The following is a 16,048-nucleotide window of genomic DNA, read 5'->3' on the forward strand; positions in this document are numbered from 1 at the left end:
AGGCTCTGTTGCCGCAGCTCGTCACCACAAGAATAGCGCTGTGGCCCACAGCAGAGTCAGTGGCACGGTACAACATGACAACATGATAAAAACTCTGTTTGTTGTCTGTCTTTCTTTTCAGTAAGTAATTTACATTTAATACAGAGAAGTTATTCCACGAAAAAATGTGCATATTAATCTTATTTCCTGTGTTGTTATAACACTCGATGACAGTCTTTGACCTTTTTTTTTTTAATGATTCATAATGACCTTGACCTAAGCAAGTGACCAAGGACTAGTGAGCCATTCATCCATCCATCCATTCATTTTCCAATCTGCTTATCCCCTGAAGGGTCGTGGGAATGCCGTAGTCGATCCCAGCCAACTGGTTACCATTCACACTCACACCAAGGGACAATTTCGAGTGTTACATTAACCTGCCACGCATGTTTTATGAAATATGGGAGGAAACTGGAGTACCTGGAGAAAACCCACGCAGGCACGAGGAGAACATGCAAACTCCACACAGGAAGCCCGGAACCGGAATCAAACCCTACACCTCTGCACTGTGAGACCTGACCAGGACAAATATTTGTATGTATTAAAATTAAAATATGGTTGCTGACTATGAAATGCATTGTGTCGAAAGAGAAATGAAAGTTAAATTGAAAAAAAAAACACCACACAGTTTTTTTTTGTTGTTTTTTTTTCTGGTAGGTAGCCAACCTACAAGCACATTGGCAGCAAAAGTTCCTTTGGAAAATTGCTGTTATGACCTCTCTACCGTTGCGCCAAAACGCTTGCACACTAAGCACCTGCTAAATGACTGCAGTGCAACCAATATCCTCTCAACGACAGGAAGCTCTCATGCCGCTCTCTGCTACTTCAGGTTTTGTGTGCGTGTGTGTGTGTGTGCGCGCGCGCGTGTGTGTGTGTGTGTGTGTGTGTGTGCGCGCGCGTGCGTGTACAGATGCACGTAAGCACTGTCAGACATATCTAAGTACACAGACAGATGATGATGTTGTCACAGCCATGCACAAGTGGTGAAAAGTGATTTCTAAATATCGTCGTTTACATCCATCACCCATGGCTGAACTTGAACTCTGATGTGCGCGAAGACACATTTCCTACACAAAGAGGTGAGTACAGTATCACACTTGTGATGGTACGTATAGACAAAACGAGAGCGTAGATCATAAAACAAAACTCTTGAACTTTCCTCATACAAATTACAAATCTTAATCAAGTTTGAAGCCTGAGAAACATTTGTACCTTTATGCGCAAATTCCAAATTTGATTTTACGGCAGTGAGAACGTTTTCTGCTTTGAGTCCTTATTTTGTTTCAAGAAAGATTCATTTCAGTTTTACGAGAAGAGAACCATTCTTTTTTGGTCAGTGAAATGTGACAAACTCAACATCCGTTTGCATATAAAACATTGGAAACAATAACACGCTGTGGTTTTTTTTTTTTTTGTTTGGAAGACCTTTAGCTGTAGATCACAAGAAGAGAGAGCCACTCAATGGAAAATGTTGACTTTGTCAGCAAGAATAGAAAAATGCTCCCCACTTGAGAGTACAAGAAAAGTTAAGCAGGGGAGAAAAAAAAGTCTTGTGGTTTGTTCCTTGGGGTCTTCGTCGATGAATTTTTTCCATGACTATGAGACGTCGGAGAGAGTCAAATGCTACAATCAGCCCATTGACCTGGTTCTCGTCCAATGGGGACCATGAGATTTTGAAACAACACAATGTAGAGCACATGGACATGCTTCTTTTGTCACTATAAATTCAAGCATTGGTACATGTTTCCAGAGCTTGTAATTGCATTTGAATAGTAGCATTATTTGACTTTATGACACCAAAAAATAAGCAAGTCAAGTTGCTCTTGGAAGAATTCTTTGATTGGTTCATTACAAAACTTCGAATTCAAACACAAAGCATGCTGTAATGGCTGCAAGGCCATTCGGGAAACCTGAACATGATCAATGAACAATCAGATTAACAAAACCACTTTTTGTTAATCTGATTGAAATTCAATGTATTCATTGAAGTGACCTCATAATTACACCATCTTAAGAGCCGGTGGCCCAAAAATGCTCTTTTAATTTTATCATTAACTTACAGAAAAGATGGGATGTAACTGCAGCTCCGACTACTCAGATGCTGAATGGATTGAGAACTTGGATGAAATTTGCGAGCACTGTAATTGTCCCATACCTCCACAATCAAGCAATCAAGTAAGTTGCATTTGCGAGTTTTATTTGGAGGCACGGCAGCTCGTGCAAAACTGCTCGTAAAAGTGTTTTTATAATTTCATGCCCAAAAAAAAAGAGGAATGAAGAGAATTTCAATTCTTAAGTAGATTTTAGATAAGGGGAGGCCTGGTGGTCCAGTGGTTCGCGCGTCGACCTCACAGTGCAGAGGTCTGTGTGGAGTTTGCATGTTCTCCCCGTGCCTGCGTGGGTTTTCTCCGGGTGTTCCGGTTTCCTACCACATTCCAAAAACATGTACGGCAGGCTAATTGAAGTCTCAAAATTGTCCCTAGGTGTGAGTGTGAGCACAAATGGTTGTTCGTCTGTGTGTGCCCTGCAATTGGCTGGCAACCGGTTCAGGGTGTCCCCTGCCTACTGCCCGAAGATGGCTGGGATAGGCTCCAGCACCCCGCGACCCTTGTGAGGATAAAGCGGATCGGAAAATGAATGAATGAATGAATGAATAAATGAATGAATTTTACATAAGATTTAGAGAATACAGCAAAACTGTGTCAGGGCAGATCTGATTTTCCTGAATTCCGGATGGTAAATGTTTGATGTGTTGCTGATTGCCTGTCCAATATTGCATTTCTGTTCATCATTAACTCTAATGCACATCTTCTTGTCTTCTGTCACCAGTATACCAATCAACTAATTCCATATCCATCACCGGGTTCACCACCTTCATCTCCGCTCCCCGGTAACAACGAACAAATTTCCTCTTTCTGATGAACAGGATGCAAACCATGAAGTGAAGTGTTTGTTGAACAGTAATGTGAAGATGAACATGAATGTTCATATTTATCCGCACACTTTTGGATCGGCATTGTATGAAATTACTTCCCGGCCCATTCTCCTCAAAACTGTCTTTCGACATTCGGGGGCAGCCATTTGTAAAACCTGATTTCACAATTATTGGGAATGCTTTTGCAGAGAACCTGGCAGTGGCTTGCTACAGCTATGAACCCGCCCATGATGGTGACCTGGGCTTTGAAAAGGGAGAGAAACTCAAGATAATTAACAGGTGAGTTCTGAACTTGTGACAGCTTGTTTGGCCTCAAACATTTTATTCCCGCCACTGCGCTCTAAGCAGATTGTTGTCATGTTTTTAACGGGAACCCTATTATGACTTCGACCTTTTGTTTGATTCAAATATACTCTATTTTTAATTATGCCACAAATAAATAATACAGTCATGGAAACAATTCTTGGTGCTCCTTTGTTCGTGAAGGAAAAAAATGAATCTGACAAAAGCAATAAAAATGCAATGAAAAGTAAGCACGAACCATGATTTCTCCAAGTTTCCTCCCACAATCCAAAGGCATGCAGACGTGTTTAATTGAACACTCTAAACCACAGGTATCAAACGCAAGGCCCGGGGGCCAGATCCAGCCCGCCACATCATTTTATGTGGCCCTCGAAAGCAAATCATGTGTGTCAACTTCCATGATCCATGAAAATCTGAACCGAAATGTCAAATTGTCACGTGGAATTAAATAACGTTGAGCTTTTGCAATAATTATTTTACACTGTTAATACTGACTTGAACAATAATTGAACAAACAACAAACAGCTGACTGATTTAAAAATGAGTAATCCATCAATTTTATTTGTTTATTTGTCTGTTGTGTACAAGTAATAATAAGATGTGATGATTAAACATTTATTCTGTTTCCCTCTTAGAAGAATGTCCTTAGCTGTAATCCATTGTGTAGTTGAGTGGTCATCCAACTTATTTCCCTTTGAAACACATCAGACTTATATCTCTCTGCACTAATTCATGAATTTGTATCCGAAGTTTGAGGAATTTGAGGATATGTCCACATGCGGGACTTTCTGAGTAACATGAGAGCGAGAAAAAAAAACGGTTACAGTATATGCAATTCCATGGTTCGGCACCACAACGCATTCTCAAGTGGGCATTTCACGCCACTATTAAATAACCAAATAAATTACAAGCAACAATGTTCTGTCACAATGGATGATTTACAATTGGTATTTACAATTTCGATAGTGCTCACTTGCATTTATAAAGAAACACGTCCTCTGAGCACATTACTCACAAATATACTACTGTATAGGATTTGTACTCATCTATGTCAGATTTGCACATTTGTAAGCTAACTCATAAAATAATTGTGTTTTGACTATCAGGGATGATCCAGAGTGGTATTTGGCAGAATCTCTCACCACAGGACAGAGGGGCTACGTCCCACACAACTTTATTGCAATGAAGACCGAAGAGACAGAACCGTATGTCACACAGGCAGTATATTGCATTGATGAAGATGTTGACCTCAAAGCTGTGTCCTGCAACCTCAGTGCCAGCCCACCAGCCTAAAAAAAAAAAAAAAAGCGTCAGTTTTCAGTGTGAAGCATGTTGTGTGTTACAGGTGGTTCTTTAAGAACATTTCTAAAAATGATTCAATGAGGCTCCTGCTTGCTCCCGGGAACACGAAGGGCTCCTTCCTGATTCGTGAGAGTGAGACGATCCCAGGTGACGGATGCGTGCAATCACTGTACTACAGTAACACATACAGTACTGTCCAAAAGTCATAGGCTTTTGGAAAAAAAATTTCACACCGAACTATCAAGGACACGTGTGCTGGCCTGTTAAAAATAGTTTTTTTGTTTTTCACTTGGATGAAAATGGCCATAATACTCTCAGAATGCCCGTTTTAGCCTTACCTTGCCTTTGGGGGGAAAGAGGGGGCCAGTGGTGTGGGGCTGGTGGTGGTGGTGGGAGGGGGGGCATGTTCTCCCTGGGCCTGCGTGGGTTTTCTCGGGGTACGCCGGTTTCCTCCCACATTCCAAAAACATGCATGGCAGGCTGACTGAAGTCTCTAAATTGTCTGTAGATGTGAATGTGAGCGCGGGTGGTTGATTCTCTCTGTGTGCCCTGCGATTGGCTGGCAACCAGTTCAGGGTGTCCCCTGCCAACTGCCCGGAGACAGCTGGGATCGGCTCCAGCACACCCCGCGACCCTTGTGAGGATAAAGCGGTTCAGAAAATGGATTGATGGATGGATCAGTTTTCTAATATGTACTCTGAAAGGAGTGTTGCACATGTGATTGTGTACGTTCAAAAAAAAGCTACTTATGAAAAATAACTGTAAAAGTGCATAATGATTGAATGGCCATGGGAAAATGTGGGCCCGAATGTGAGGACGTGTGCAAAAACTGTTGTCTGGAGGTGAGAGTTTTGTGGTCTTACCACTTCGTTCAATTTAGTTCCTCGCATTTTGGATAAAGAAGTACTTGGGTAAGGTCAAAGGTTTCAGACCAAATATTTACAGACCAAATTAGATTAAACTTTTCCATCCTCGACACCGCTGATGCCATTGTAGTGGCTCTTAGTCGACAAACCTTCCAAAGGTTGAACTGTTAACAAATGTGCTAACAAACGTTAACAAAAAAAAGTTAACAAACTGTTAACTTTATTGTGATGATTCAATTGTGACTCCCAAGGGCAAAAAGAAAAAATAAACCCCTCCTTTCATTTCTACTGTAAATGTCTTCATCTTATTTGTTTCAGGGTCATACTCCTTGTCAATCAGGGACTTTGACCCAAGCACGGGTGAAGGAGTGAAACATTACAGGATCCGCAACTTGGACAGCGGTGGTTTCTACATCACCAATAAGATATCTTTTAATTCCCTGAAAGAGCTTGTCCAGCATCATACACGTACGTGTGATTAGTACTTCCCAAAAAGTCAGGTTTATCGCTGCGATGTCTTTCACTGATCCACTTTCTGTCGTTCAGGTGATGCAGATGGTTTGTGTACCAAGTTGGTGAAGCCATGCCAGTCAAGAGTTCCTCAGAAACCATGGTGGCAAGATGAGTGGGAGATCCCCCGGGAGTCCCTGAAAATGGTGAATAAGCTCGGTGCGGGCCAGTTTGGAGATGTCTGGATGGGTGAGCCGAGCAACCACTCTGTCTTTGTTTGTCTGACATTTACCACTGCATGGGGAACACCGCATTGCACTCGATTATTCCCGATAACAGTGGCTCTTTACCGTATGCTACTTTAAGCTCTTTGACCTGCAGAATAATGCAAGAAATTAGCCTTGTCATGAAGCTTAACTCAGGCTCCATTAATCTATCTTTCCAGAGAACTTTCTATATTTAAGGAATTCTATCTTCACAATAGCAGCATGACCGTCCATTGTGCAAGTTCATCCAGAGGCCAAATAGTTCTGCTTTAATTGCTATTATAGTACTTGGACAATATGAGTCACGGCCCTTGTATCATTAATTGGAGGACTGTTTCCTCTGTTTTTAAATGCCCTCATACCGGCTGTGATGAACTCTCACCACAGCGAGTGTGAAAACATGACCTTCGCTTCAACTTCTCCATATTTCAGTCCCTATTTTACCACAGTGCAACCTCTAAGGTCGAACACAAGCAGCTCTATGACGCAGATCGACCTCTTGAATTTATTTATTTGTTTTTTTCCACATAGGACAAAACTTAAATAGAAACAATGGATGGATTCTCGGGTCAAACTTCCTTGCATAATAAAATCTTTATCAACAACTTCATCAGCAACTGTTAGTAAAACAACCACTGTTAATATTAAGACAACAAAACACTCAGGCCCTATTTTCATAGATAGGTGCATGTGCGCTCGGAGTAAACACTGATGCATCTTCATTTTCATGCCGGGGCAAGTCTACTTTACTGTTTTAATGTTCCCTCAGTCTAAGTGTGAGCAATTGTGCACTGCCCTCGCCCTCTCAGCGCACCGCAAATGTATGCAGCGCATACAAAAAACAAAACCAAAAAAAACGATCCTGAGCGCCGTTTGCATTTTGTGTTTTCATATTCTCCTCCCAGAAAATTGTATTTTGTCACATGTGGTTCATGGAGACACTCAGTGACGGTGCGCATGTGGGTGTGAATGGTCGTTTGTCTTTCTATGTGCCTTGTGACTAACTGGCGACCAGTTCAGGGTGTAGTTTGCCTTCCACCCAAATTCAGCAAGGATAGGCTCCAGCAACTTCCCGTGACCCTGTTCAGGATAAGCAGTATTGAAAATGGATGGATGGATGGTGGGTTGATGGCAAGAGATGGAAAGAAAATGCCACAAAAACAAAAGGAAAATGCGACTGAGAATGAGAAGATGTGAAGTGAAGGATCTCAACACTTTTACTGCTATTAGCAATAACTTTATTGAACAGTGAGTTTACCTTTTCAACGACACAAACGTCATTCATGTAACTCTCCACTTCATAGTTTTGATATTATAAGACAGCAAATACTGAAGCGAAAATGTATTAACAATTCCCATAAACTTACGTTGATTTTTGGACAAGCCAATTTGGGTCGATTTGGTCGACAACATAAAAGTGGCCTAGAATACTTCATCTTGGAGCAATTTTTACAAACTAAGATTAATTTTATTTGTGTCACAAATCTATATTGAGCTATATGTTCTCTTTTGATATATATAAGTGGTTTGACATTTTTGTAAGATACCTACATCAGGTAATGTGTTAATGTTCATGTCTGATGTTGCTCACCGTGTTCCAAGGAAATGCTCAGAGTGTTTGTGTGAGTTCTCAGACACATGGAAAATGTAAGCGAACAATGCTGTTTGGAAATTTGGCAGACCGCTCTGCACCTTTCCGGGCATTCCGGCAGGCCAAGCGCACTTTCTATTACACGTCTCCGGTGCAGTTGACAATTTGGTTCCAGAAAGTAGACTAGAAGATCATCTTAAAGCAATTCTAAGTTGTGGCGAGGATGAAGTTTTTGATCTTGGTGAATTTGATCGTGGCATCGGCAGACAGATTCTGGATCCGTGGACGTGTGTGGTGGATGCCATGGTATTTCAATCAGAACCGTGACAACAGTGTGCGTCAATCCCTGTGAGTCTGAAGAAATCAAGTCATTGAATTATTTTTTTGTTATCGTCCTAAATATGTTTTTCAAAGCACAATGGATGGATTTTCACACACGGTCGCACGATCGGGGCTAGAAGGCGATCTCACTGCACAACGGCTAACTTGAAGTCAAGTGGAATGCTTTTCATAATTCATTTTCAATACATTTACTGTACACGCGCCGATCTCCTGCATGGACTCGAGCAAGTCGTTCAGAATTTTTGAATCAGGTGTGCTGCTCCTGGGAGAGCTGGGAAACAGGACGGCGGCCCTTGAGAACCGAGTTTGGACACCCCTGCGGTCGAGGCTTATGAATGAATAATACAAATAAAGCCCCTTGTTGTTTCTTCATTTTCAAGTACTTTCTTTTCAGGTTTCTACAATAATGACAGGAAGGTTGCAATTAAGGGTCTGAAGATTGGCACAATGTCGACGGAAGCCTTCCTGGAAGAAGCCAATGTGATGAAGAACCTGCAACATCCTCGTCTCGTGCGCCTCTTCGCTGTGGTTAGCCAGGAGCCCATCCTTATTGTCACTGAGTACATGGAAAACGGTACGTAAGAGGGTCTCCCAATGACTATTTCAACGGGATTTCAAATGGATCACTGGAGCATCAAGAACAAAAGCAAATTTGGCCCTTGGGTCTTTCCAATAAATGACTAACAAAACCTTAAAAACAATCAAACGTTATCTGACAGAGCAGTTTCTTGTCCATAGGCAACGCAAAGGCATAAGTGCAAACGAGGAAACACTCAGTGTTGTGTCATCCATGTTCAGGATCTAACACATCGCTATGGTTTCAATCTCTGGATAATAGAGCACATGTTTGAACAAAACCTAGAATCGCCCTCATTTCCCAACATAGTCTTGAGTCATATATTCACGTATTGTGGTAGAGCAGTGAAAGAGCTCTTTTTCATCAAACCGCTGACCGTCTCCTTGTTTTTCAAAAGTAACGTGGCGCAATTTCTTCAGAGAATGGCTGGATGGATGGATAGCTGTGAAAGGAAGCACAGTCAGCAATATGAAACAATCTAAATAAGAATAGAACCTCAGAGATGGCAGACCTCTACCAAGGAAAAATATTTCTCCATATAAACTGTTAGAGTTAAAAGTCAAAATGAAGGTTGGCTGTATATCGGCACCCTTTTTTTGGATTTTCACCAAAATTAAATGAGTCATCATCCATTCCTTCTAATGATCAAACAACCCAAAGTAGTAGCTCTCGCCCTCGCCTTTTCATGCTTGGCGGAGGCAATAAGACAATGTTCCTCTGCTATGCTGAAGAAGTCTGATTGGCTGTTTTCAGTTCCTCGGGCATTCCGAGGAAACATGAACTTTCACTGGCTTTGTGCGCTCCTGCGGATGCTGTCATGTCACTGTTGTTTACCCGCAAAGGCAAAGTTTCTCAAGGCCTGTTTGTGGGAAGGTGTTAAAGATGGAAAGGGCGTTTCACCGGGTTATTGTTTAGAGACTCTCAGTGACCCCTGGCCCCTCTCCAGAATCTGTGCATCCGCAGACACAAACACGCGCACTGTCACATGCACTCCAATACTGGCACAGCCCAATCGCGGTTGTAAACAAATAGCCTCTCGACAAAAGCAGATTGTACCAAATCTTGCCACTGGATCTTCTTTTCCCTTCTCCATATATAACAATGTGAAAGATTCATAAACACATGGAAATAATGAATAGCAGCAAGAAACTGCTTCATGTGCAACCTCAATCTCCAAAGGTTTATGATTTCTGGTCGGACAATTAAACAATACCAAAATTGGTTGGGGTCTTGCCCCAAACATCACCATCGCCTTGAATGGTGCTCTTTTGTAAAAGTCTTCTACGACCGGCCTGTCAAACTACCAGCAGTGGCTCTCTTTGTCTGAAATCCACGTGTAAAGAGGAAACAAATGCAGCCTCTGTTGTCAAGAGAAAGGATGGCTTGGAGTTCCCGTCTTTTGACTTTGTCTCTTTTTTTACTATCTACAACAACAAAGATGGAAAATAACAGGCGTGTCCTCAGAGGCTTCTGTGTGACCTTGACAAAAAACATTCATTTGGCTGTTCGACTTCAAACGCAACCCAAACACAGGGCAGTAAAGCTTCTTTTTTCCTGCCACAGACATTTTTTTTAAACTGCTTCCCTTTGCGTTAATGTGGCTGTCTGACATGCAAAGGTATTGTTCTTTTCTATTCCAACCCAAATTGACTGATGCTCAATGTACTTCCTTCCACTGTTATGTTCCCTGATTTGAACTTCTATTCTGGTCCAAGTCTGCCAATGTATTTTCGAAGCATGGAGTTTCTTCAAGGAGAACTTTTTGGGAGGACTAGAATACGTTATATGTGCCACCGCTAATCAAAACACACTATTGTGGTTAATATCACATTCATGGAATAAGACTTAAGAACAATCATTCATCAATGTCTATTAATCTCAGGGTGCCACCATGTTGGGCATCGCAACTACCCTTTCGAATGTTGTTAAAGTCATGTGACCAAACCTGAACAGGTTAGCAGACTCGCTGTGTATGCTGCGATAACTAGCTTAACTACAGGTTGGTGGCATGATAGTTTGAACAACATTTTAGCAAGTTCAGGTTCATGGTTCAGAATCATTATGTGAACAACTTGCAGCATACACAGAAGTCGTTTCTCAATCTTAAAAACGGTCTCGTGAACACGGCAGGTACGGTCGTCCGAAGAACGGACTTGAGAGCATAGTTGCTAAGAATGCGTGTCTCTTTGTCATTGGAATGACTGTGTACTTGTGAACTTCCGCCCTGCTCTGAAGTATTTTCGTAACATGATAAAAGAGAAAAAAAAAGTTTAATCTTAAATCCTCTCCCCAGCAATTTTAATGGAAGCACGTAACAAATCTTGGGATATTTTCCCAGTCACATGTAACCAATCGATGCAGCCTTTGCTTAAGATAGTTGACAAGAATAACATCCGGGTATTCCGTGCATTTTTGGTTTATTCATATTTTCAACTGGAACAGGATTTGGGCCGCGATTGGTGACATTTTACAAGATCACAAGGACGTAAGAACATACAAGAACACAAACTGGGAAACGGCTAGAGAGTCTACTAAACTTTCTTTCTGGGTTTGTTCGCGCGAGGGTAGCTGTGACGTTAATTTCGGTCACCAACACAAGGTAATCCTGAGGCATCCTGAGATTGATGAACTATTATGTTTAATTATTAGTACACCAATGCAATATTAACCAAAATGCGGATGTAAAATGTATTTTCCAAGGGTACAATAATAGTCGTGTAACAAGGTCACAGTCAATTCGAACCTGGTGTGATTTGAGGTAAATAAAAATATGAAAGTGTTAAATGGATATTCCCTGTTCAATTTAAATTGTTTACCAAAAAAAGTCATTGTGGTTTTAATGAAAGTTGTTTTGATGCCATAGTTTCTTCTGCCCGAGCGTCTGCATACCAAATTTGGTCAGATCAGATTTTCATAAGATTTGAACAATGTCATCAATAACATAACGCCAACGAATTAGAGGAAAAAAATTCTAACCAATTTTTTTAAATGTTGATCATCATTGGCATACTGGAATGTGCACAGAATTTCAAAAAAGACATCCTGTCACATTCTTTCCCGTGGAGGTCAGAACAAAAATGCTTCTTGACCCAAAGTCAGGTGGGACAGGCTTTGGCTCACCTGTGACCCTCATGAGCCTTACTGGTATAGAAAATGGATGTATAAGAACACTGGGAGTGACTTTATGAAACCTATATTGTTGACAGGTAGCTTGCTGGAATACCTAAAAACAACACAGGGGAGTAATTTGTCCATGAAAGCTTTGATAGACATGACATCCCAGGTAAGACAGTGTTTCATTCTGTCTCTGTCTGTCTCTCTGACATATGCTCTCCTTTCGTGCCACTTGCACAATTTTATTTAAACCTTTCTTTCTCGAGCATGATCATCACAGACAAAAAGTCAGCCACTGTGCCAATGAGCCGTAGACTCAACACTAGGTCTTGCAATATTAACAAACGTGTGTTGTCCCTAAACCAGTGTGTCTCAATTATTTTCTATTACGCACCCCCCTCCCCCTCCCACTCCCAACTCGCTGACGCCACTATAAATAGTATAATTTGTCTCTAAAATCTGTTCTCAGTACACCTCGATATAACATTGTACACAGAGGTGGACATTCAGTCAATACTGATGGATGGTTCGCCAATCCGTCACTGACAGACGCCCATTTTGCTGATGAATGATGGGAAACCTGGATTGTTTTGAGCGGACGGCATTGCCTCTGGAAACGCATCGCGGCTTTGACCTTTAGAGCTCTGGACGTCACTTGAATGATCTCTGTGTGCGTTTGTTTACACTGGCAGGGTAGAAGCTGTGGCAGGCAAAGACTTTACAGTGGTGAGCAATGATAAAATGAGCATTTATTAGTCAACAATACGTCCAAGTAAATTCCCATCTTAGCCTAGTTTAATAAGAAGGACATAATGAGATACATGTGCAAGATGGACAGGGATATTACAGATCCCTATCAAGTGCCAGGAGTGTTTTTTACAGCTATCGCAATGGGGAGAACTCCAGTGGTGAATCCTTGCGATCATACAAAGGCTTGAAAGGTTATAAATTTAGGTTATGCGACGTGCGTTCTGACTTGCATGTCTTAATCTCTGAGGCAACGTATGTTACTGACGAGGCGGCGGGCTCCATGGCAAGGTGGTCGGGTGGAGCACGATAATTAATTAATGTCTGATGTGAATTTGAAACAAAGTCATGTTTTTGAATAATGGGATGGAAATCAAAATGTGTTTTAATCTGGTTACATCTCATTGGATCCAACATGGCCATACCCGTGTGTTGAAAATGTTGCCATAAAAGTGAAATAAATCAAGACAAAGTTAATTTTTTTATTACTATTTTTTCTACCAATGAAGCCACCATATATTTAATACAAGTGCACCCCTTGTTTGATAAAGTTGCCACTTCTACCTTAGTTTTTCAAATCAAGGCATGTCAATAAAAATCCAATATGTGACACATTACTTGTTTTTCGCTATTCCATTACACATATGTGGCAAGTTGGTCAAATCAATTGAACAAATAACATCAAACAAACATGACTGATTCTTGTGACAATGTAATGAATGGAAAGGAGCATAAAGAGTTGTAATGCCATTGACTAAAATCTAAAAGAACAAACAGACTTTATCCGTGTCACGTTTCTGACAAGTTCTCGAGGCCAACGGCACCTATGAGACACATTCTTTGGAGGTCTGAAATATGCGCTTCAGACCAAGCAAACCAAAATGCTTACAATCCCACCATTCTCTCTACGTGAAAAATGATGGTCACAGGAATTAGCCTGCAACGAGGGCAAGATAGAGTATAGTTGGCAATAGCAGGCCCACTTGTGTACCTGGGTGGAGGACACTGCAGGAGATGAGAGGTCTTGTCAAAGGTAGATGAGGAAAGTGTTACATTCCTGACCTGTCAACATTTCTCGTCTTCAGCCCAAAACAATGTCCCGCAATGGACTGCCAAACAGTCCAAGTCATAGTCTGCCTTTCACCCAATGTCAGATAAAGGCTTTAGCTTCCCGTCACCCTTCACATAAAAAGTTGCTAAAAAAATGGATGTAGCCGGATTTATGTCCAAAACACACACACGCGCACACACACACACACACACTGTCTTTCAAGTCTCTCTGCGCACACACGCACACGTCTTCGTAAACGGAAGACACGGTGTATGCAAAGAAGTACAGAACGGTCGGACTAATGGTGTGCTGCTCCCTGCAGGTAGCAGACGGCATGGCTTACATTGAGCAGAAGAATTACATCCATAGGGACCTCCGAGCGGCCAACATTCTGGTGTCCCATGAGCTCATCTGTAAGGTAGCAGACTTTGGACTTGCCAGACTCATTGAGGACAGTCAATACACAGCTAGGGAGGGTAAGGAGACCAATTGATTTACTCCCTTTTAGCCTTTCCTCATGCAGACAATTATGCAGTATTTTGTGATATTACATTGTTCTCCTGTTGTATACACACTGTTAATTTTTTTTGTCCATATTATAGCTCTCATTTTGCAGTTATTGCTGAACTGTGCCTGTAGAATATTTGACAATGATCACATTTTCTGTAGATAAGTAAGCATTCACAAAGGCCTCGTTGCGTTAACATCTTTCATTCTATTCACCCTTTCATGCACCTTGGAACCTGATAACATGATAAGCTGTCCACTGTAGTAACCGCTGTCCCTGAAAGAGTTAATGTTGTGAAACTTGAAGAAAATTTAACATGCAATACAATTATTGTGCATACATGTAAGGCATACCAATAGATATTTCATACACCGTAGATACAGGAGTCAATACATTTTGCCGGTAGCTCATTCATCATTTGCCAGCGGCCAGGCCACCCATCCGTCATCATCATCAGTCCGTCATTATTTAAAGCCGGACCAAGATTGTCAACATCAGTCACAAAAACAGAACTTTTTTTTTACCTGCGCATGTGAGTCAATTCCCCGTGGAATTATGGGAAAAATACAGAACGGAAATCATGCTCTGCAGACATCTTTTAAAATTGCTAATAAACAATGTTTACTTAATTTTCCAACTTATTGGTATACCGGTAATTTAAGGCTAAAGGCTAAAAACATTGCATGTTTTGTTTTTTACTTGCGCATGCGCAAGTCAATACCCCGCAGCATTATGGGAAAACAAGTTTTTAGTACTGTATTTAGCCTACGGTTTATCAGTTATTTGCAACGTAAAAAAGGGGCAGGCTTAGAGAATGGGAACTAAGAGTTAGCAGCCAACACAACCATAGTTCACCAGATTGACAGGCGATGTTCAAAGTTTTTTTTTCTGTCGGAGGACAGGGAGCCACTCCTTTGCTCCGTTCAAAGCAATCCTGGTGTAGTAGCCCCCTGCAAACGAATACATGCCAAATGCGTGGCACGTGTTTCCGTCACTCGTCAGCGAAACGGGAGCTCCTCAGTTAAGGTGCTGATCGGGTAGCGACGATTTCAGTGACGGACGAAAATACACTTCCATTGGCGCTTAATCCAGCAACTTTTTTGAAATTTTTGTCATTCGCCAGAAAAACGTGAGTCCATCAGTCTTGACAGAATGCCACACACTCTAGTATGTTATGTTATCATTCAGCATTATAGAGATATACTGTATATCATGGTCGATATTAATTTTCCCAACGATTGTACAAACTGCAGCATAATTAGACTTTTTACTTATTACTATTTGACTTTACACCAACATGAAGCATCACAACCTTCCTACCGTGGCAGCAGCTCAAATGTTCATTTACCTTTGTGTTCACAGGAGCAAAGTTTCCCATCAAGTGGACTGCCCCAGAAGCTATAAACTTTGGAACATTTTCCATCAAGTCTGATGTATGGTCCTTCGGGATCCTCCTAACAGAAGTAGTCACATATGGCCGCATACCATACCCTGGTAACCATTTATTTGCATTTTCTTTACAATATTTACACAAATCTCTTCACAATAACCACACTGGTAATTGACTCTTCTATCAATGTTCAGGTATGTCCAACCCTGAGGTGATCCAGAACCTGGAGCAGGGCTACAGGATGCCAAAGCCAGAAAAGTGTTCAGATGGACTTTATAATCTTATGTGTCTCTGCTGGAGAGAGAACCCGGAAAATAGACCCACCTTCGAGTACCTGAGGAGTGTTTTGGAGGACTTCTTTATTGCCACAGAACGTCAGTATCAGGAGTAGCCTTATCTGCGCCAAGTCACATTCCGACTGTGAAGGCCAGGTTGATGTCTGCCTGATGCAATACTTCAGCTCTATCTTTCATCACAGTTGTTCAGGGAACATTTTACCATTGTTGTCCTCATAAATGTGTTACTTTTATTGTCTTTATTGTACAATTAAAAAAAATCTTTGAATTA

The 16,048-nt window shown here is 41.4% G+C and overlaps 1 protein-coding gene across 1 annotated transcript; it reads left to right on the forward strand.

Moving 5' to 3' along the window:
* Positions 1-991: 991 nt before the first annotated feature.
* Positions 992-16,048, forward strand: lck (LCK proto-oncogene, Src family tyrosine kinase). The gene is made up of 13 exons (XM_086127037.1): positions 992-1,118; positions 2,102-2,214; positions 2,869-2,929; positions 3,163-3,253; positions 4,384-4,482; positions 4,623-4,726; positions 5,764-5,913; positions 5,992-6,144; positions 8,489-8,668; positions 11,878-11,954; positions 13,906-14,059; positions 15,454-15,585; positions 15,676-16,048. The coding sequence occupies exons 2-13, from the start codon at positions 2,107-2,109 to the stop codon at positions 15,870-15,872; spliced, it is 1,506 nt and encodes a 501-aa protein (XP_085983163.1). The 5' UTR covers positions 992-1,118; positions 2,102-2,106; the 3' UTR covers positions 15,873-16,048.

This window comes from Hippocampus guttulatus, chromosome 13 (genome assembly GCF_054856545.1).
Source record: "Hippocampus guttulatus isolate MCC_2025c chromosome 13, RoL_Hgut_1.0, whole genome shotgun sequence".
In the NCBI taxonomy this organism is placed as follows: Eukaryota; Metazoa; Chordata; class Actinopteri; order Syngnathiformes; family Syngnathidae; genus Hippocampus; species Hippocampus guttulatus.